The 22,267-nt window shown below is 36.5% G+C and overlaps 1 protein-coding gene across 4 annotated transcripts in view; it reads right to left on the reverse strand.

The window, feature by feature from the left end:
• Positions 1-251: 251 nt before the first annotated feature.
• LOC110462913 overlaps positions 252-22,267 on the reverse strand; it is a 77,363-nt gene continuing 55,347 nt past the window's right edge. For 3 of the 4 annotated variants that reach the window (XM_021517154.1, XM_021517152.1, XM_021517151.1), the window contains exons 6-15: positions 21,621-21,714; positions 19,238-19,595; positions 18,847-18,954; positions 18,213-18,303; positions 16,891-16,929; positions 15,356-15,673; positions 12,280-12,500; positions 11,158-11,322; positions 8,873-9,972; positions 252-7,389 (exon numbers count right to left, since the gene is read on the reverse strand). In XM_021517154.1, coding sequence (XP_021372829.1) covers positions 7,251-7,389; positions 8,873-9,972; positions 11,158-11,322; positions 12,280-12,500; positions 15,356-15,673; positions 16,891-16,929; positions 18,213-18,303; positions 18,847-18,954; positions 19,238-19,595; positions 21,621-21,714 — 2,633 coding nt within the window. In that variant the 3' untranslated portion in view covers positions 252-7,250. The remainder of the gene's footprint in view (positions 7,390-8,872; positions 9,973-11,157; positions 11,323-12,279; positions 12,501-15,355; positions 15,674-16,890; positions 16,930-18,212; positions 18,304-18,846; positions 18,955-19,237; positions 19,596-21,620; positions 21,715-22,267) is intronic. The other variant, XM_021517153.1, reaches the window with a different exon arrangement.

Raw genomic sequence — 22,267 nt, forward strand, 5'->3', positions numbered from 1 at the left:
ACAATCGAAGTAAAGTATCTTGCTCAAGGATACAACACAGTGCTGTGTCGTGACTCGAACCCACCACCCTTCGGTCACGAACCTGGCGTCCTACCACTTGACTACCGTGCCTACTACAATTCAGTTTCCTTACTGCTCAACCAATATGGCAGGTATTCATTTTCATTTTTTTAACTTTCCTTTGATGCTTGAGAACTTCCATGCTTACCACCATTTTAGTTCACACTCATAATAGATAACACAACGACAAATATCATAAAATATTTTATTTCTATGCAGCGATGACAAAAGTGGTCAGGTATAGTTCTTCCCCATAATATCATCAAATAAGAGTACACACAGCTACATCTCCCTAATATCACAAATGGAATGGTCCGCATGTTGGATATATAGCCCATTCCATTCCAACAGAGAATGGCATGATACAAGATAAATCTTTCATAAAACAGTGTAAGCAAGGAAAAGTGAGTTACATAAAATCTGCTAACCTTTGACCTTTAAAAGGGGTAATATGTGTGTAGCCATGATTATAAACAAAAAATCAATGCAATATTTGTGAAGAATTTACCTGATCACCCTTGGAATTCCATTATGGACTTTGCCATTATTTGATTTAGAGCAGTCCAAAGGTGACTCGAGGGATGAGTGGGATAAAAAGTCACCATGTGACTGTAATTAGCACAGAAAGACTATGTTCAAAACTTGTACATCTATTTTGATTTATTTCAAATACATTTGTTTTATTGAATGTAATGTTGTGAAATAAATTGAACATTAAAAACTATATAACGACGATCAATTCTACAGGTGCTGTATGTATTTGATATGTTTGGATTTTTTCACACAAGACAAACCCCTGTATGTATCTGAACATTTCTCTACTGACCGAGATAGACGGTGTCCCGTCAGGTAACTCAGTATCTGGCCGACCTTAAATGACCTTGAGTATGGGAAAACCGGTGTACCCTTGACAATTGATAAGATAGAATGTGATAACATGGTAGGTTTAACCTTGATGACAGGGTACATAGATGACGGTAGACACACATGTATCTTCTCTGTGGATTCTCCCCGAACCTACCATATTCCAAGTATCACTCATGAACCTTACACCTACGGGCTCTTGACTTGTGAATCTGTAATCACGTATGTGTCTCTAGTTTCTGACCCATGAACACATATGTAGCAGCCAAGGACTATGACGGATAAGTTCGGCTTTGACTCATTCACCACTGAAGGCACATTTAAACTCTTTCTATTCAAAGGTTTCAATAGTGCATTATCAAATTTCAGGTCTGAATGAGTTAAAGACTGGCTAGTTTTTTTTTCTAGTGACATGGTATAACTCTGGGACTGACTCTAATGTAAAAGAACATTGAGCGTGGTCAGAGTGTGAGTGGGGTCAGAAAGTGGTCAGTGCCTGGTCAGAGTGGGGTCAGTGGCTGGATGGGTGACAGCAGTGAAATCCTATGGAACCATGGAAGGCTCATTCCTGGTGGCTGGGGAAGGGGCATTGGTATATACAGGGAGGACCAAATTGATTCCCCTGTCAAGTCTCCAGAAGAGACTTCCTGGAGTGGGGATAGAGAATCAGTCAAGAAAGTACTGCTTTACTGGCATAGTTATCATCAAGGTCATGACTGGCAGATGGACACATTTATCAGTCATTGTCATAACCTTGGAACTTGTACCCATATAAAAATCTCCAGTTGTAGGCCAGTGAATCGATATACACATCACAAGATTCTGACACATGAATCCGTTAATGTACCTCATTACTAGGAGTGTCAGAATACACAGGTTCTGTAGTACTAGGGATACATAATGTCACAAATGTCAGAATACACAGGTTCTGTAGTAACTAAAATAAAGTCGCAACCAATGAGGTTGTTTATGACCTAACCTAGAGTTTGTCCATCACAACACTTGACAAATCAACAAGGTTGTCAATGACAACAGGTCACATGTGATGACCAATTCCATGTTGTAACAGATGAGTGATGAACATTATGACATGGGTTTTTTCCTGTAATTGCACATTTTACAGCCCAGACATGTGACTAGAGTCTCGACGGGCCAAGTTTGCATGGAAACTTGAAGATATTGACAAAATCAAACAGTTTATAGAGAGTAATAGTGTTACCATGGAAACCATGACTAGCAACAGGAATGGGACTGTTTGATAAAACTGGATGATGTGTTGTCATAGTTACTAGATAGGGATGAAAGTAATACTTAGTAACTTGTCTGACTGACAGACAGAGGACAGATAGACAGACAGACAGATAGACGGACACAACAGTAGCTAAAACACAGTCTACAGAAAACAGTCAGGTACATGTAGCTAGGAATGTAACACAAAAATATAAATGGTTTTCTATCCAAGGGTTGTCTCCTCTAAAATATTATTGGGGCTCAGTGTCGGCCATAAATCTGGTGAGATTTTGACTTTTCATTTGCTTACTTTTCAAATCTCAAACAATATGGTGTCAGTATTTCAGGGAAGAGTAAAACAGAAAGCCATTTAAGACCCCCTTCCCATAAAAACCCAACCCCCTACCCCTAACAACCTACTACCCTAAACCTCCTGCCCCTACCATCCCTCTTCACCAAACCTCCTTTTTCCATTAATCTACCCCTCCGACCCCTAAAAACCTACTTCCCCAAACCCCCATACCCCCCAGGGGACTCTAGACCTCTTAGTCTACAGGGGAAAAAACAAACCTGTGAAAAAAAGTACAATAACATTTATTAGACCATTCTACAGCATATAAATCAATATAGAATCCTTTTGAAGGAGAACTTTAGTAAACAGTACATACAGGAGAGTACATGTGTTTCTAACACTATAACAAGGCTGTATATCTTTCAAGTACATCTCTAACACTACAACAAAATTTCATAATTCTAATTATGTTATTGTATCTTTATATAAATGTTTCTAGCCCAGCAATAACACTGTATAGTCCAATACTTAACATCCTATATCTTCAATTAACTTTGAACAACAATATTTCATGATGAGAATCAATAGTACATTCTACAAATCGTTCCCGTAATTTGTCCACAACTCGTATTCATCTCTTTGGTCTAAGTGAGGAGTAAAAAATACCAAGAGACTATCATTTAGACAAGGTTGTGAGAGAATTACACTTATGACCCTGTGACATTGACCTTTTACCCTATTCCTAAAAGAGAACTTCCTGTGTCCATCCTACTTATAACCCTGTTCCCAAAGGAATTACAGAAAACTTACGACTACTACGATGTGGGTTCTGTCACATCTGACTGTAAATAAATGAGCTAAGGGAGATAAGCAATTAAAAAAAAAGTTGCACTTTTTCTCTCAATTATCATGATAATCAATAACTACTACAAATTATTTGTATTCATTTTCTGTGACAGAAAAAATGTCATCTAGAAATTGTTACAAACATGTCAATTTGCTTTCAAAACTGAAGTAATAAGTTGTTGATGTTATTTCTTTGTAAAATTCTGAAAAATGTCTAAAGTGCAAAGGTAAGGTATAAAATGTGTCCTAAATAAATACCCCGACACTCCCTGGGTCTGGCTGTACACACATATAGTCCAGTCCAATATCAGATTAGCTGGGTCAAATTAGACAGCACACGCAAATGAATACAAAATATTGTGGAATCATACAATAAATATATGAATAGCAATAAAATACAAAACAAAGATGAATGTAATTTATGCAATTATACAAACTTAACAGCACCTGTCACCCCTAAACTATTGTAATGGACTCAGTCCATTTAGATGATTTAAAGCAGTAATATATTTAGGGATGGCAAGTTATAAAACTACTGCACAGCAAATATTGCCTGAAGATTTTATCTCTACAGTTATTTTATATCAGAACCAAATTATAATAACAGTACAATAAACTCTTATAAATTTACTGGCTCCACCTAACTAAATGTACCAGCAAATCTGAATCTAACAAATGTTTTTCCATTTTAATTTTCCTCTCCCTAAAGCTTTGATATTAACAGAAACCTGTCTTATCTGACACCCTGTAGGAAAATAAAACCTGTCTTAATTGACACCATGTAGGAAAATGAAACCTGTCTTATTTGACACCCTGTAAGAAAATGAAACCTGTCTAATCTGACACACTGTAGGAAAATGACACATGTCTTATCTGACACACTATAGGAAAATGACACATGTCTTATCTGACACACTGTAGGAAAATGACACATGTCTTAGTTGACACCCTGTAGGAAACAGCAATCTGAACAGGTAAGAAAGAATGTCAAAACACACACTATGTTTAATGTTTGGTAGTTTTCGTAAATGATGGAATAACATTATGTCGGATCATAAAGAATGTCAGAATACTCAGAGGGTGGATAAGACAGGTTTAATAATCAAATCCGTTTTTTTTTTGAATTTTCATGTGAACTGATCCTGTATAAAGAGACAACCTGCAATAAGAGTCAAAGAAGCCACTTAACCCCTGAAGATGAATTTAAACTCTTCCAATTCAAAGGTTGGAATAGTTCATTATGAAATTTCAGGGGTGACTGAGTTAACTGACTTCCCGAAGGTGGTCTCTAAATAAAGGTTTGAGTGCACCATATATTATGTGTACATAGTGCTGAAAAATATCAAAACAGCATGCATTCAGGTAAATCTTCACATCAAAAGAAATGCTCACTTTACAAAAAGCTAAAGGTGTACATGTATCTGGCAGACAACATTAGATGTACAGTCGGAGTCCTGAACTGTGTTTAGATCTCCGTATAATAAATGCCGTGCAGTATGGCCTTGTACACTTAGTGTAGCTCATTGTATCACTAACATCCGTCATAAAATCAGAAACATTAACTACTCATAATAAAAAACAAAGCACAACCTTAAAAAATGTCCAACAAAAACACGGGTCTATTTCAATGTATAACAAAACAGTAAAATGACCGGCTAATACAACCTTAACTTATCTCCCCTTCACACAGGTCGGGAGCTTTGTGACCTCCTGTCTACAGAATATTTAAGTACGACAAAAACACACAACTATTTGAAGAAAAACCGAGTAAAATTATTGGAAAAAATTCATTCTGAATCAAGTGTTTGATTTGTCATATAAATATATTTCAATATTCATTTATGAAATAATGTATTTTGCTTATCTTATACATATGTCACTTGTCGATACAATCCACTCCAGGTAATTTGATTTTACTTGCTATCTTGTTCATAAAATAGAAAAAATACAAGACTTTGATTTAATGTTTTTGATTATTCATCACATATTACATTTCACACCCGATGTGAGTGAGATTGAATAATAATGCATCGCCATTTCTTACCAACAATTGGTCCTTAACAGATATTTCTCAAAAAGTTAAGTTACTAAATTGACAGCTAATTAATTTTTAATCACTGCCATATTATCGTTACAGAAGGGTTCCTGCTGGTTTTCAGAATTTAACTCATTCACTCCTGAAGACACATTTGAACTCTTCCAATTCAAAGGCCGGAATAGTTCATTATAAAATTTCAGGGGTGCATGAGTTAAGCCAATTATTGACCTGGTTTTCTTTTTGTAATACATTATATATGGATATTTGATGTACAATGTATATGACAACCTGAAGAAATCTCATCATATTTTGATACACCTCTAAAATCCTATACCAACAGCCTGTAAGACAACCTGTGGTATAGGAGTTCTTAGTTTACTCTGGGACTGGTCTACTTTCAAATCCAAGGGTCCTCAGATTTTACCTTCCATGTATACAGTCAATTTATATCCAAAAGCATGTGTTTTACTTTTCCCATAAGTAACATGTACATATTATGGCCCTAAACAATATATATATATTTTTTTTATTCAAGCACTTGTCAGAATTTTCTAGTACTGGTGGCATTTATGGAAAGTTCAGATCTTCTTTGATATTGGAAACTTAACAATAACACCTTAACTGAAAGATTTCTTTTAAAAATTGTGAAATGATATTGACGACCAGCTGGGACCCTTCAGCACTGTCCTACATCTTATTTATTCTTCAATAAAAGTCAACATTTTGCAAAAGGTCTCTTTCCAATAAAATTGAAAATCACCCTCCCATTAATATATGTTTTATTTGCCAAATACACATTGTAAGCACTGCCTGTTACCTGTAATAAATCTATTTATAGACTGATTAGCACTTGGTCTAGGGTTATTTCGTATTCCATTTAAAACACGTAGCACTGACATGATAGTTGATGATCTGGGATACCAAATCTACCAAATCCTGCATCTGAAGTGCATCATAATCATACATAACATTAATATTCTAATATGTAGCAATCTATATATAGAGCTCTTTCGTGTAGCTGTGACTGGTTAAATCACATCACATGGTACACAGCAATCTATATATAGAACTCTTTCGTGTAGCTGTGACTGGTTAAATCACATTACATGGTACACAGCAATCTATATATAGAGCTCTTTTGTGTAGCTGTAACTGGTTAAATCACATCACATGGTACACATCAATCTATTTATAGAACTCTTTCGGTAGCTGTGACTGGTTAAATCACATCACATGGTACACAGCAATCTATTTATAGAACTCTTTTGGTAGGCTGTGACTGCTTTAAACACATCACATGGCACACATCAATCTATATATAGAACTCTTTCGTGTAACTGTGACTGGTTAAATCACATCACATGGTACACAGCAATCTATATATAGAGCTCCTTTGATAAGTTATTATTATACCACAGTACTAATATTCATCAAGCAGAATATGACATTTTTTGTTTCTACTTTAAAACCCTTGTAAGTCCAGACCTTTTCTTTTCCATAAAACATTTTGGGTATTACAACTTTTCCCAACAAGAATTCACTAAAACAATTGGTATAGTAACCTGTACCAAATACAAAAGTTTTACAAACCACAGGATAATAAAATTACTGGTAGCCGAACAGTCCGATTTCTGAGATTAATCCAGAGGCAGATCAGGTTTTATAACAGTACAGTTTCTTGGATATACAAACAGATACCTAGATATCTCAGATATCCAAACCTTCCGTTAGCTCACATTTCTAATCAGTCGGATATATATTTCTTTGTTGAGAAACTCGTGTAAATTTACGTTCTGATATTCCTTATAAATTGTTTGGAGAAGTTTTGGAGATACATCGAACACCATCTTCTCCAAAGAAGTTGTTCCGTATTTAATTTCCTAAGGCAAACAAGGTGGACATAGAGAGGTGGTCGTATCACTACACTTGCTGTTCTAGGACGGAGATTTGGGTAGCGACCTGTTTACACTCATGGTCCAGCTGGAGGTACTCTTCCTCGAGGGAGTCACGCTCCCACGATCCGGTCCCCATCTGGTTTTTCTGGTCCCGCACCGATATTCTACAACACGTTCACACATTATCAATTAGCTCAGTGTCTTATGCTGACATGTTATTTGTCTTATGTAGGAGAAACTGTTTGTGCAAAACTCCTCAAGACATACTGTATAACAAGAAAAGTTTGTTGTGTATAAACATTCGTGGTTTTTGTGGTTGCTGTTGAACCACGAAAATAAATACGAATTTGGATGATTTTACGTGTCAACTGTTTGTAGGATATCCATGAAAGTTTGTACATATGTACCACGAAACAATCTAAATGGCGTCAAACCATGGAGGAAAGTTCCCACGAACATTTCGTGTTATACAGTAGGTAAGAATGTAATGAGGGATATTTTAAGATGAGGACCAAATCATTGGTTAGAGTTTAGAGAAGTATTTTACTTTTTCAAGTTATGTAAATACTAGACTTTAAAACTACAAAGCACCCACTGTCTATCTATAAATTAATTGAACCTCTGCTGCTTGAAAACCTGTATATTCCAGCTTTCTACGAGATACATTGATGTATGAATTGAACCTGTATTATTTAAAAACCTGAAAATTCCAACTTCCTACATGTGTTGACCTCAGAACAAGAGTTTTGCAATAGGAAGATTTTCATCACAAGTTTTCTTTTACAAGAATCAGCATAGTAAAGCTGCTTTGATATTACATTATATTTATAAATTAGGACCTGATCAAGTATTTTCCACGGATTCTAAACAGAAGAAACCTAGTTATTGTTTCTATATACATATTTTTTTTTATCAAGAAAGTAATTTCCAACATCATATTCAAATGTAGGCAGATTCTGATTCTTCAGAGGTAGATTCCATTTTTAAGGTAAAATATTCCGTCTTTTCGTATTGCAGAGTTATCTGCTCTTGTGAGCAGGCATTGATTGTTACGTCATTTGTTTGTGAGAGTAACGTCATCAATTTTTGAGAAAACAACGTAATTTTCTCATACAAACCAATGACATAACAATCAATACCTGCTCACAAGAGAAGATAACTCTGCAATACGCAAAGACAGAATAGGGCAACTCCAGTTGAAGTGAAATTCTGAACTAGCAGTAAATTGCTCATTTTCCGAACTCGGAGATTAAATAAGGTAAAATATCGGGAAACTTCGACAATTTAAGGGGACGTCACACTTGTATGGAGCTTTTGACTAGGTACCATTTGATTTGAACACAAACAGTACTTGAAAACTTATTTTGAAAGCTATTGAAAATGGTTTGGACAAAATATCTCTATTTTGTCTGACAACTGACTTTACTGACATGGCACATTGTGGGTGGCTTCGTGAATTGTTTTTAGAAGTTTAGAGTCGAGTCACCGCTCATTAGCAATCTTTACTTGATGAAGAAAACAGATGGTTTGAAAGCTTGCAAAATAAGTAGACAATTACTGTTTGTGTTCGAAACAAGCTTAGCTTTTATTATTCCTACCGAACTGATGAATCTCATTCTGAAAACAGGATTGTAATAATTTCTGTACCTTTTATCCTTCAACTCCACCAAGTGTTCACGCAGCTGTTCCACTTTCTGTAAAGTCACCTGCGGTAGTTCCTCACAGTCTACCTCAGCCTCGTAGATCGCTGAGTCACATTGGTCACGTGATGTCTTGCTGTTCATAAAATCCTTTTTATTTTCTGTACCATTCCACCCTGACTGGTCATTCTCCAGGAATTGGATAATTGGCGGATAATCTCCAGTATCTGAATTGTCCATGAGGGCAATTCCATTATCTGATTGGTCCATATTTTGAAAGTTTGAATCCTCATCGGGACTCGTGACCTCTATCTGTACGAGGTCGTTACAGCCAGGAAAGGTCACAGAATCCTCGAGGGGACTGACCAGTATGTCTGTGGCCTGACTCATGGTGTCAAGGTCATTCTGGGAATGTGTTAGAGATCCTTGATCACTGCCGCGGTTTTTCCGCTCCAGAGAACTGTTTTCCGAGTTAACACCACTATTGTATGCTGTGTCTGTATTTTTATCCGAGTCGCTATCTTCCACAATTTCGTCAAGCCCATTTTCGCAAAGTAATTGCTCAATATCATCTTGTGTATTTTCTGAACTAGCAGTAAATTGCTCATTTTCCGAACTAGGATGATCACTTTCTATTCGAAAGTGATCTTGATTTGTACTATCAGGGTCATTCTGTTCATTTTCTCGGCTAAAATGACGGTTAATTTTGGTTAAAATATCAGCAAACATACTACCCTCGCCACTTCCATCATCTCCCTGGTAGGAAGAACCAAACACTGATGTGTCCCCTAGGGGTGAGTTAGCTCCCCTTGGTGAGGAGAACGTGAAATGACCTTCTTCAGCTTTTGTAAGAGAATTATTCTTTATCACGGAATTCACTTCTTTCATCTCCTCTTCCATCGTTCCAGTGGAACTCTTCCGTACCTGCGTGTACAACTCTCCAGTCACATTCCCTCGTACATGTGGACTTTCATCCTCTCCATTTTCCTCCCCTGTGCTGCACGGAGAGTTCAGACTTAGAGAGTTGTTGAAGTCTATCGTAGTTAAGGTGTCATTGTCCTCAAGGTCGTAGTGATGAGCTGGGCGGGCTGGAGGCTCAGGCGGATCCTAAAACACCAGATTAGACAGACTGTCAGCGACACACTTAGTACAAAATGCAACATGTATCACAAACTCCTAAATTTGTAAAAACCTTTTTACAACTGATGGCATAAAATACCTTTTTCTTTATGACTCACTTAATTTTGCAAATTCATTAGATTTTTATATTGGTGATTCATTTTTTATCTCTAAGTCAGTAAAGGGGGAGGGAAGTTCTTACAAGATGATGAAAGAGTATTGGTTGGCATTTCTACTGAACTGAAATAGATATGATGGGATTGTCACCAGGAGGAGCGTATTGCTGGACAAATAGAGTACGGTCTATCAATGGATACCATACATCCCTCGATGATACAAATTGGTTAATAACTGAATCATTTTAAACATTTTAATTATCATTGGTTTGTGAAGCCATTTGACAAAGACTGATGTTTTTTGACAAAGACTGATGTCATTTGACAAAGCCTGATGCCATTTGACAAAGACTGATGCCTTTTGACAAAGCCTGATGCCATTTGACAAAGACTGATGTCATTTGACAAAGACTGATGTCTTTGTCAAACAAAGACTGATGCCTTTTGACAAAGACTGATGTCTTTTGACAAAGACTGATGCCATTTGACAAAGACTGATGCCTTTTGACAAAGACTGATGCCATTTGACAAAGACTGATGCTATTTGACAAAGACTGATGCCATTTGACAAAGAATGATGCCTTTTGACAAAGTTTAATGTCAGTTGACAAAGGTTGAAACCAGTCAACATTTTATTGTAAATCTCCTTTTTAATCAATATTTCTCAGATATATCCATGAACTGTATAATGCAGTATTTTCACTTTTAATGGGTAAACATTTGTAGTAATAAAATAAATCATTGATTTTTTTGCTGAGTTTTCCCTACCTAAAAAGTGCTTTATTTTCCCAAAATGACCGAAATCTGAGAAATATATTCCCAATTTCAATACAATTAATGCTATATTTTCCCAATTCATAAAGGAACAGGCTGTTGTAAAATTTTGGTTACAAAAACACTGTCAACTCTGACTAATTTTCATATTTGACACAGGGTCTATATTTGGTGGAAATATCAATCATGCAACCGACCAAAACAGTTCTACAGAATATTAAATGTCTTGAATCATTGATCTTTTCGGTGATTTGGAAGTCCTCAGATGTTACTATGGACAAACCTTGTAATTGAAGCCGTCGGACGAGTTAAGATCTTCTGTTTTGATGTCATGGTACGGTGATTCCTCCTCCTCCCAAACATCCTCGAGACCCTCCGGGACCTGCTGTGTCATACTCTCATTCATCAGGGTCCGTAACCACCTGCCCATCTCACTGCGGTTCAGAGGCTGGAAGATCACAGCGGATAATGTATCAGAACAACATGATAATTACAGGGCTAACAAAAAATATCTGGAATCATTTGAACAAAATGTTGTCTAAAACCAAACTGAGGCTAAGGAAATTGAAAACCAAACTGAATCTAAGGTTTTTTGTTATTGTATCAATAAGACATTTTATTTTTAGAGAGAGTCACAGCCTAGGGTCACCTAGTGGATTTCACTTTTAACAATTACCTGCTAACAAATGTCATATCTATTTTATTGTACTGAATGTCAATAACAAATAAGGAAACATTGTATCAACACTTTCACCATGGAATCAATCCTTGCTATCTCAGTCAGTCTGTGTTTTTACCTACTGTCTGTATAACTGTGTACAACTAAAACACCAGATTAATCTGGTATCTAAGAAGATGAAACTGTTTCTTAGCCCTTGTCTGTACACTGCTGATGGTCAATATTGTCACTATCATCCACTGGTAAGAAAATGCTAATGGAAATTTTATCGACTCAATGTTAATTGTGATTGTGAGATCTTCAATAAGATTAATCAGTTTGGAAATGTATGTATGAAATATTAAAGTTTTGATATCACATATCAGGAAAACTCAGAACATGAACAGAGACGATGGGGGACACCAGCTGAGTCATCTGTATGACCCGATACTGACATAACAGGGGAGAGGGTGAGATCTTCACCCTACCTGTAACCTATCTGATGCAGTGTGTATACGCTCCATATCGAAAGATAGCTAACATTGTCACATTGTTGTACAGATAAGTAATACAAATCGCTCACTCAGTCATAGCTTGACAAAGGGACCAGTTGGTCTTGAAACGTTGCAAAACGTTTAATACGTACATTGTTTGTGTAAAAAGTAAAACTTTGATATGTGATAGTGAGATTTTAACATTCATTTCGACCAATCAGATTTCAGGGTTCTCATGTTAGGTATCACACACCTCTATCGTGATTTTTTCCACTCCCTTCTCCTCCAGCATCAGCCCTAGTTCACTCTTTGTCTCCGCGGTCGCACGTCGTAGGAAACAGTTGCGAAGCCAGACCTCGAGTTCGCACACTGTGCTGGTCTCATTACGGTAACATTCCAGCATACTGCCCCGCACGACACACCACCGCTGGCCCCAGCGTCGCCGGTTAAAGCTGCTATAGATATGCAGGTAACCTATAAAAGTAATGTTATATTTTAAAGAGATCACCTTTTCAATTTGAGGAGTTTTTAAGTGTTTTTAGGAAGAATTTTTCAAAAACGATCTTTCGGAATTTTGGCTGAATTAAAAATCTTATTTCCAATTTACTATCCATTGTCGTCAGATCTTTGCTGGTGTGACGTTATAACACAAACCAATGTGCGAAATATCTCACAGCCACTGGGAGAGTCACAGAGTATTGTCTCAGATGATGAAATTAATGAACCAGCATGATAAATCGTTGACTATAAACAGGTTATATGTTACCTCACACATTCTACCTGTAAATTGTGATAGAGTTACCTCCCTTACACGTTATACAAGTGATTTGCATCATTACAGCAAAGGTTAAACATATGTTTATTTTAAGTTATACTTTAATTCAGTGATTTGTGCAAGAGTTAAGGATATATGCTACCTTAAACATTTTACCTGTGGTTTTGTGTAAGATTTAAGGACATATACTATTTGAAACATTTTACCATTGATTTGTGTTAGAGCTAAGTATATATGCTATATTACACATTATACCTGTGATTTAATTCAGAGTTAAGGATATATGCTACCTTAAACATTTTTACCTGTGGTTTTGTGTAAGAGTTAGGGATATAAATACTATTTTAAACATTTTACTTGTGGTTTGTGTAAGATCTAAGGATATATACTACTTGAAACATTTTACCAGTGATTTGTGTTAGAGTTAAGGATATATGCTACCTAGATACACATTATTATACCTGTATTATTTTTGAGAGTTAAGGGTGTATGCTACCTTACACATTTCAATACAGTTAATTCACTCAAATGAGTTGTGGACTGCTGTTTTCTGAATCTTAAGGCTTGTATTCATGACAAGCCAGCTGTAAAAATCAGGCTTTTTATTAAGGTTTTATTATATATCCTTAAAAACTTAGGTTCTCACAAGAAATACTCCCACACAAATAAACCGCAGTCTAGGTTCAAGGTAAAACATTCAATATTTCCAGGATGTTGCTTTATTGTCAGATCCTCGAGCCTGAGAAAAAATGTTTAGGCTGTGATTTAGCGTGATAGTAATGAGATATCTTAAAAAATATTTCTTACTTCAGACAGCTATGAACCTGAATAGGTATTAATTCCTAAGTACTGCAGAACCTAGAGCTGATTATGTTTAACAGAGATGGTGTCAGGTACGTCAAAAAATAATACTTTCACAAAAGTTAATGAATAATTCACTGCATATTTTGATTAAAATGCCATGTTTTATTTTACCTTAACCCATTTTCACACAGAACACCTGACATTCAAGGAAGTCCTCACCTATTTCTATAAAAGCCATTATGATAATTCGTGTGTAGCCGTCCCTGACATCAGAGCCTCCTGTTAAGTGGTTCAGTCAACTGAACACAGAGCTTATCTCGTAGGAAATCTTAACATGCACGAAATTGAGCTCATATGTTACAAGTAAGTGTACCATTGAATGAAAATCGCAAACATGTAGGGTAGTTGATGGACTGAACTCGGCTACCTGAACAAGTAAACTTATCTGTACTCTGTTTCGGTCCATATAACTTTTAGATCACTGACCAGCTTATAATATTTACTGCGATATCTATTACCACATGCTATAGTACATTCTTCATTCAGACATATACAATATCAAATGAGGCGTTAGAATAAAGCTATTCCAACGTTTACCTCTAAGTTTTTACATAGATACAAAAGCTCACTATTGGGGTTACCCCCTATTGCTCAAACACCTTTTGATGATGAAATTCTGAAGCAAATTTTAATCATCCTTTGTATACAGATTTTGACAATAATTTTTCATTTTTACACCAGGGGTTAGCAATGCTGTGAATCAAGTTAAAAGGTCACTATATAACGTCTTCCAGAACCTCAAATATAACAATCATACAAAGACCTAAACTATCTCACGGTACTATGACCATTTTTCCCCATCAGTCCGCTTTCTCCATTGAAGTATAGTATGGACCTGACTTAATTCACTGAAATTTGTTTATCTCATCAGGTCCATGGTATAGTACTAGAATGTATAAAATTGGCCCAGAGTGTCAGTCTGTTTTAGAGAACAGTGACCAGGTGGGTTTATAATAAAAGCAGAGAAAACATGCATGTCAATAAATAAATTAATAAATAAATAAATAAATGAATATACAACATTTGATATAGCGCCCTATCTGGCTAGAATAAGCCACTTTCAAGCACTTTACAGTACATGGATATACAATTTATGAAATTAATAAATTGCTAATACAATTAACATATATATTAAATAATACATCACTCAATACAATTTTGAGGAATTCACAGGAGCTGCCTTATCAGGCTATAACTATTAGTCATATGCCACCTGGCTAATATCTCCCTATGTGTGTAAGCCTGCTATGAGATGGAGATGAATTGAGTTCTGTTTGTAGTGGGACCGTGCTTCCAACGACATTTTTAATAGTGCCATCTCGCACTAGAATGCTACAGAACAGATACCATAACATCCACCTCAGACCCATTTATACTCCATTTGGGTTGTAGATGAAGACTTTGGGGATCGAACCCCAGTCAGCTGTTTATAAGGGCGGATTGTAAAGCACTCGGCCAATCTGCCCAAAAATGCATGAGGTATAACACTTATGACAAATTATGTTAAGGCATCATAGTGCTTTTGGATGTCCGGGTTTGTGGTTCTGTGAGAAAGTGACATAATTGCTATAAGCTAATTAGCACTATTTAAAGTCTAGTTACATGTTTCTTACCATAATTGATATATGGAGGAAACACTTCCATTACCAGGTAAGGAGGATGACAGAATCTGAAGATAACAGATACTAACCTTGGTGTTTAATCCGTGGGTCGATATGGCACATTTTTTTCTCCACTGGAGACCGCGTGAGACTCATGGCATCCTGTGGAGCTTCCAGGAAGACCGGTGTGTCCGGAACGGAGGAGGAAGGGGAGGAGGGGGTCGGGAGAAAGCCTAGGGAATCACTACAGGTACTGAGTCGTGTTTCCTTCAGGTCCCCGAGGCTCATCCCTGACGGACTGTAGAAGGACGAGGACTTCTTTGTAGTCGGCTTCTTACCAATGTTTTCAAAAAACTGTGTCGCCCGGAACGCTATAGAGCCCATCCTGCTGACTTTCCTGGAATGTTCTGTAAGGAAATCATGACTTTTCAATATGTGTCTTTTCAAATAACAGCAATATAGAGGACCTTCACCGATCACACGTATCTGTACACTGCTGACAGTCAATATTGTCACTATCATCCACCGGTCAGAAAATGTTAAGGGAAATTTTTATCGACTCAATGTTAATTGTGATAGTGAGATTCTGACATTCATTTAGACCAATCAGATCACAGGATTCTCGTGTATGGTATTACACAGCGACACCCTCAAGTCTTCAGACATCCCTCACTAGTCCAGCCAACACTAATCGACATGTGTCACTGATTAATCTGGCTTCACTGTTTAATGTCCTCATGCTTTACATTTCTCATTAAACAGTGTAAAAGGTATGTCATGAATTTCAGGATGAATGCAATGCCAGTTAAGGTATTCTGCAGAAAGATGCCACTTCATTCTTAGAAAGTGTTCAGAGAAAGCATAAAAGATATCTAGCTCCATTGCCATGGCAACATAAAGCTCTTCATAAGGACTGCAGAGTCTTGGCCTGGATTCTTTTTCAAAGTTCAGAATTAATTCTTGTCTTAGATCTTGCTTTTTTTGCTATAATTTTTTTTTACTTTTCCTTCATTTATGGTAACAATAACTTGTAATTTTCACTAGAAATAACCTCAACATATAACATACTGATTCGGTATTTCCGTAAAAACCTGTGTAATTTGGCACCTATGTAATTTGCGCATGTACTTTTTTTTTTATATAATTACAACAACATACAGCATTACATTTATCTTTAGGTATGACTTTGAATGTTAACCCTTTCACCACTAGACCATAATGGACTCATCCATATCAATGCATGGTAGAGTCGACTTAAGTTGAACAGGGGTGAAAGGGTTAAGTAAACATACACTAACTCATACATAATACAGCGATTATTTATAGAAAATATGTAGCGAAGGCAGATGAATGGATGACAGACTGAAAAACACAAATTTTCGTTAATTATTACAAAGAAATACGTCAACTTTGGGTCCACTATATATATACATGTGGAAACCGGTAATTTTTGTGTTAAAGGGCATAGGTGAAAGGTCATGAGCCCAGTCAATGCAGGATAAGGATGATTGAGGCAAGCAATGATGGCCAAGCAATGTTGAAGGGTCAAAGTTCAAGCAATGTTGGAGGGTCAAAGTTCAAGCAATGTGGGAGGGTCAAAGTTGAAACTCTAGCTCTATTATACCTCTCAGTATCAGGTGGAGTTGTGAATCTGATGCTTCCACTGTAAGTAGAGGTCAATTGAAGGTCAACATGATCACAAAACAATTTCTAATGACAAAATTCTCCAGTTCTCTGGGAGGCTCACAGATACTAGTCAAAATTTATACGGCTCACGTTTTCCCCTGAAATCTCTGAGGACAAGGTTGGTCAACTGTAAGATTTCCTATGGCTTGTCTAAATATAAACAAACGTTTTCATCGCTGACCAAAATCCCTAACCTTCCACGAGGGAGTGATAATTACCTGGCTACTGATAGACAGATCAAGTGACTTTTATCCCAGGTCATCATCCAACTCAGTAAAGATCTACCAAATGTTGATGGTGGGAGTGAAGAGTTACCTCCCTTGATTGGTGTTAGAATGAAAGAGTCATCGGTCTTGTGTAGTGTTAGTAATGAGAGAGTTACCTCCCTTTTGTGGTGTTAGTAGTGAAGAATTACACCTCTTGTGTAGCATTAGTTATGAAGAATTAACACCCCTTGTGTAGCATTAGTAATGAATAATTACACCCCTTTGTGTAGCATTAGTAATGAAGAATTACACCCCTTTGTGTAGCATTAGTAATGAAGAATTACACCCCTTGTGTAGCATTAGTAATGAAGAATTACACCCCTTGTGTAGCATATTAGTAATGAAGAATTACACCCCTTGTGTAGCATTAGTTATGAAGAATTACACCCCTTGTGTGGCATAAATAATGAAAAGTTACACCCCTAGTGTGGTGTAAATAATAAAAAGTTACACCCCTTGTGTGACGTAAATAATGAAAAGTTACACCCCTTATGTGGCATAAATAATAAAAAGTTACACCCCTTGTGTGGCGTAAATAATAAAAAGTTACACCCCTTGTGTGGCATAAATAATGCAAAGTTACACCCTTTGTGGGCAACCTCTCGAGTGATGGTAGTAGTTGCAAGTTACCCACCTTGTATCGTATTAGTAATGAAGAGTGCCCTTTCTTGTTTTTTGTTAGTATTAAAGGGTTACCTCCCTTGCATTGTGTTAGTGATAATAACTTTACAGAAAATGATCTAAACACCATATCCAGATTCAATTTTAATTTATGTAAATTGAACCACTGCAACAAAATGCCATCTGTAATCTGTATACAAATCAAACTTTTTATGATGTGCAATTTTGACAAGTTTTGTGGAGTCACAAATCAACAGCCCATTTTTTTTTTCAAATATTGCAAAACTATGTCTGTTGTCAAACTTTTTTCGATATTCATTCATTTTTTACTGAAAATAAATCTGGCTGTATCATAAGACATTGTGACGCTTACTTCGTTTACGACGTTTAAGAGACGAGGGATCAAACTCTTGGTTATCACTGCTACACGTGGACAGGTTGGATACTGAGTGGCCGATATCAGTCTGGAAATAAACATAAAATCAAACTGTTCATAAATGATGGCATTCGGGTAGAAAATATGATCACATTATCAATTAATGTCAGGTTTTTTAACTGTTATTTGTTTATACATTGTATTGTATTCTGTATTAGATCATGGATGTTTTTAACCAGAACATAAACACAGCCAGCATCGTTATTCATGAGAAATTATTAGATTCTGTAATATATCAAGTGGGCTTTTAAAAGGTTATTTTTGTTTGGCAGGGATTGGGTGACCTTACAATTGTTTGGGCAGGGATTGTGTGACCTTACCTTACAATGGTTTGGCAGGGATTGTGTGACCTTACAATTGTATGGGCAGGGATTGTGTGACCTTACAATTGCTTGGGCAGGGATTGTGTGACCTTACATTTGTATGGGCATGTATTGTGTGACCTTACATTTGTATGGGCAGGGATTGTGTGACCTTACAATGGTTTGGCAGGGATTGTGTGACCTTACAATTGTATGGGCAGGGATTGTGTGACCGTACAATTGCTTGGGCTGGGTTTGTGTGACCTTACCTTACTTCCATACACATGACTTGCAGCCAGACCGGTGAAGGTGGACGTACGTGCCAGGTGGTGGTACTGACCGGGAGGGGTCTTTCCTTGGGCCATGTTATTCACATACTGTAAACAAGGAACAATTGACAGACTCAAACAGATCAAATCTCAAAAACAAGTTCCTTTTTCTTTGTAACATTCCAATTATTTGTCAATTTTCACCCTGAAAATATTTGTATTTGCAAATGACGACCATGACATTGAATACCTAAAAAAATAAAAATGTTTTGATGTTGTTCATGTAGCCTGGTGATTATTTCTTAATACCGTACTAACCTTTCAATATAACTGTACCTCAACGACAAGGTAAAACCTTGGGAGTCCAGCATAATATCTATTTTGTACTAACCTCACACCACATGCTGGCCCAATCCTTGAAGTCCGTCAGGAAATGGTGCATCTCCATGGCTGGGTGCATCAAACGTATGTCAAAACCTCGGTGATTGTCTCTCTCAGCAAACTTAGCGTCATACCCGGTCAGGTTGATCACAACAGCGGGCTTACTGTCCGCTTTGTCTGGCTTGTAACACACCATCCGACCCTCCGTTAGAGCCACCAACTTCCGCGTCCAGGATAACTTCCCCTTGTATTGGAGCTCTCCTGACAATGTAACCTCCTCCAAACAGCCAAATGGCAGGGCAATATCCCACTCTTTAGAGGAACGAGACTTGGTAGTTTTCTGATTTCTTTTAGATTTCTTTAAAGGTCTGCAAGTGTAACAAATCAATTGTTTGGTCTTATTGATGTCTCTGTTTAAGTTGAATTTACCTAGATATTATACCAATACAAATACCTGTATTAACCCTTTCACCCCTATGTAACTTTAGTAGACTCTACCATGCATTGATCTGGTTGAGTCCATTTTGGTCTAGAGTATTGAAAGGGTAAGGGTTAAACATATAAATGCATATTTTAATAAAAAAAATATTCTAGTTTCCAACCTGCAGGCAGTCAAATTCCCAATGTAGTGCATACAGATGAGAGGGAGAAATAGAAAGAGGAGCTTCTAGATGAGTTCATACTTCAAGTATGCATCAATGATGAAAGATGCTAAGTTTTCTACAATTAACTCAAACTTACCTGTACGTAGAAGGAAATTAGTATTTTGAAAAGATTTATTTTAAAAAAAGTCCCAAATCATACCAGAAGACATAACATATGTTATGTCATGAAGATCATTAATTTTGATGTGAAACATTTTGTCATGTGTTATTAACCACCCCCCACAGAATTTTGCAATGGGGGTCATGACATCCTTCGAGAGATTCATGGGTTAGCAGGTATGTATAACCGCTAAGCTGTAACTCTTTTCTCGTGAACCATGTGTTATAATCAATTTGTTTTGACCTCTTTATGAGGATCCCTTTTGTGGTGACCCAATAATGTCAATTATGTAATATTTTTCCATTTTGAATTTCTGTATATTTCAATTTTTCTGTCTTGGATCTTGAGGCACTTATATAATAAATATCAGTAAAGGTTTAGACATAAGACCTAGGGCCCTCAATAGCTAATCTGGAATTCTATTTTCAAATAAAAAACCTGTTTCATACACTTTAAGCTTAAATCTCAGGAGTGACTCTTGACCTGTCAGATTTTCAGAAGAAGTTGTTTGATTTTTGACTAATTGATCCCTGTGACATTGAAAGTAAGTCAAAGAAAATATACTTCGAGTTATTTTTTTTTCGAAACTTTGATGGGATCCACGCAAAGTAAGTTTGACTTTCCAAATATCATGACTGTAGGCTTTTTGGATCTTCAGAGGAAGTCATTTGTAGGTTTTCACATAATTAAACCCTGTGACCTTGAAATTAGGATAAGTTCATCTTTTTTTTTGACATCTTTTGTCAAGATTCATCCTAGGATGTTACTAGCCTTATATCATGACTCTCCACCTTTTGGTTCTTTAGAAGATAGCATTTGAAATCATAACTAAGACCTTGAAAGAAGGTCATAGTATTTTTGCAAACTTTATAAGGCATCATCCCAGGTGAGCTACTGTAGGTCTTTCTGTTCTTCAGAAGAAAACGTTCAAAATTTTGACATACCTGACCTCTGCACCTTCAATATAGGTCAAGGTCAATCCAAGATAGCTACCAGCCAAATATCATGACTCTAGGCCTTTCAATGCTATAGAAGAAGTTGTTTAAAGGAAAGTTGATGACGGACAGTTTTAACAAATGGACAGACAAACGGACCAGGTGAGCTCATAAAACTGACTCCATTGTGGTCCTGACACTTGTTTAACTCATTTACCCCTAAAGACACATTTCAGCTCTTCCAATTCAAAGGTTGAAATAGTTCATTTTGAAATTTCAGGGGTGAATGAGTTAAGACCAAAACTGAAACCCGGGTGGGAAAGCTAGTCATTTGTGGATTCCAGAATTTTTCATCATACTATCTCTTTATCAAATGTCTACAAATCATATTATAACTATAATGAAATATTCATATAAATATTTTAATTTTTTATATCTCTACAATCATTTTTGTAAGAAACTTTTACCATTATAATCAATTAGCTCTAAAATTGATTGTCTCTGTCTCTATAATTAACAGTTTTAAGGTCTCATTAAATTCTAATAGGGCTATGTTTTCCTACATATACATATTTCCTAACCACTTTGATAAAACAAGATGTTATTATCTATGAATTTTTAAATCTTTACCCCGGGGACAGAACCCTTAACATGATGGTCTATGTGACATCTGGCCACTGTTACTTAACCTACTTTGGCAATTTGATGTTGAATTTGTTCATGGCGTCCAAATCCTGTTGTTGATATTCCTCTTCATACGACTCGTAAGATGTCCCGTCACAGTTGTCTGCAAACATAAACAAAAATATCATCATAATATACATTTATGCCCGATTCCAAGTAAATATCACCATGGCAAGCTTGTAGGACATGTAAAGTGCATAAACAACCAGAACACTTCAAAGGAATTGAAAATGGCTGTTTTTATTCAAAACGACATGTTTATATAAAAGCTTTATCTTTTAAGTTTTTGTCCAATGCACTTAAAAGTCTTAGATGGGGTAACTGTCAAACCTGTATGAAGAGCCACCCTTGGGAAGTCCAAAAAGTGGTCCCTTAAAACCGCTGGCCTTTTTAGTTCACAAAGAAATCACCACAATGGGGGAAACAAAAAGTGGTCTCTTAACACAGGTGGTCTCCTAACGGAGGTAGTCACATGAGCAGGTTTGATGGTACATGTATACCCACATATAAGGAATGGAGTAATATACTGATACAGGTAATAACATGATATTTGGATTTCTAATATATGGCGATACATTGCCATTCGCTAATTTGTGATTAAAAATACACCGTGCATATGAAAAAAACTTTGTATAATGAGCTTTTTCGATTAAAAA

The sequence above is a fragment of the Mizuhopecten yessoensis genome, unplaced genomic scaffold, assembly GCF_002113885.1.
Source record: "Mizuhopecten yessoensis strain PY_sf001 unplaced genomic scaffold, ASM211388v2 scaffold10847, whole genome shotgun sequence".
NCBI lineage: Eukaryota > Metazoa > Mollusca > Bivalvia > Pectinida > Pectinidae > Mizuhopecten > Mizuhopecten yessoensis.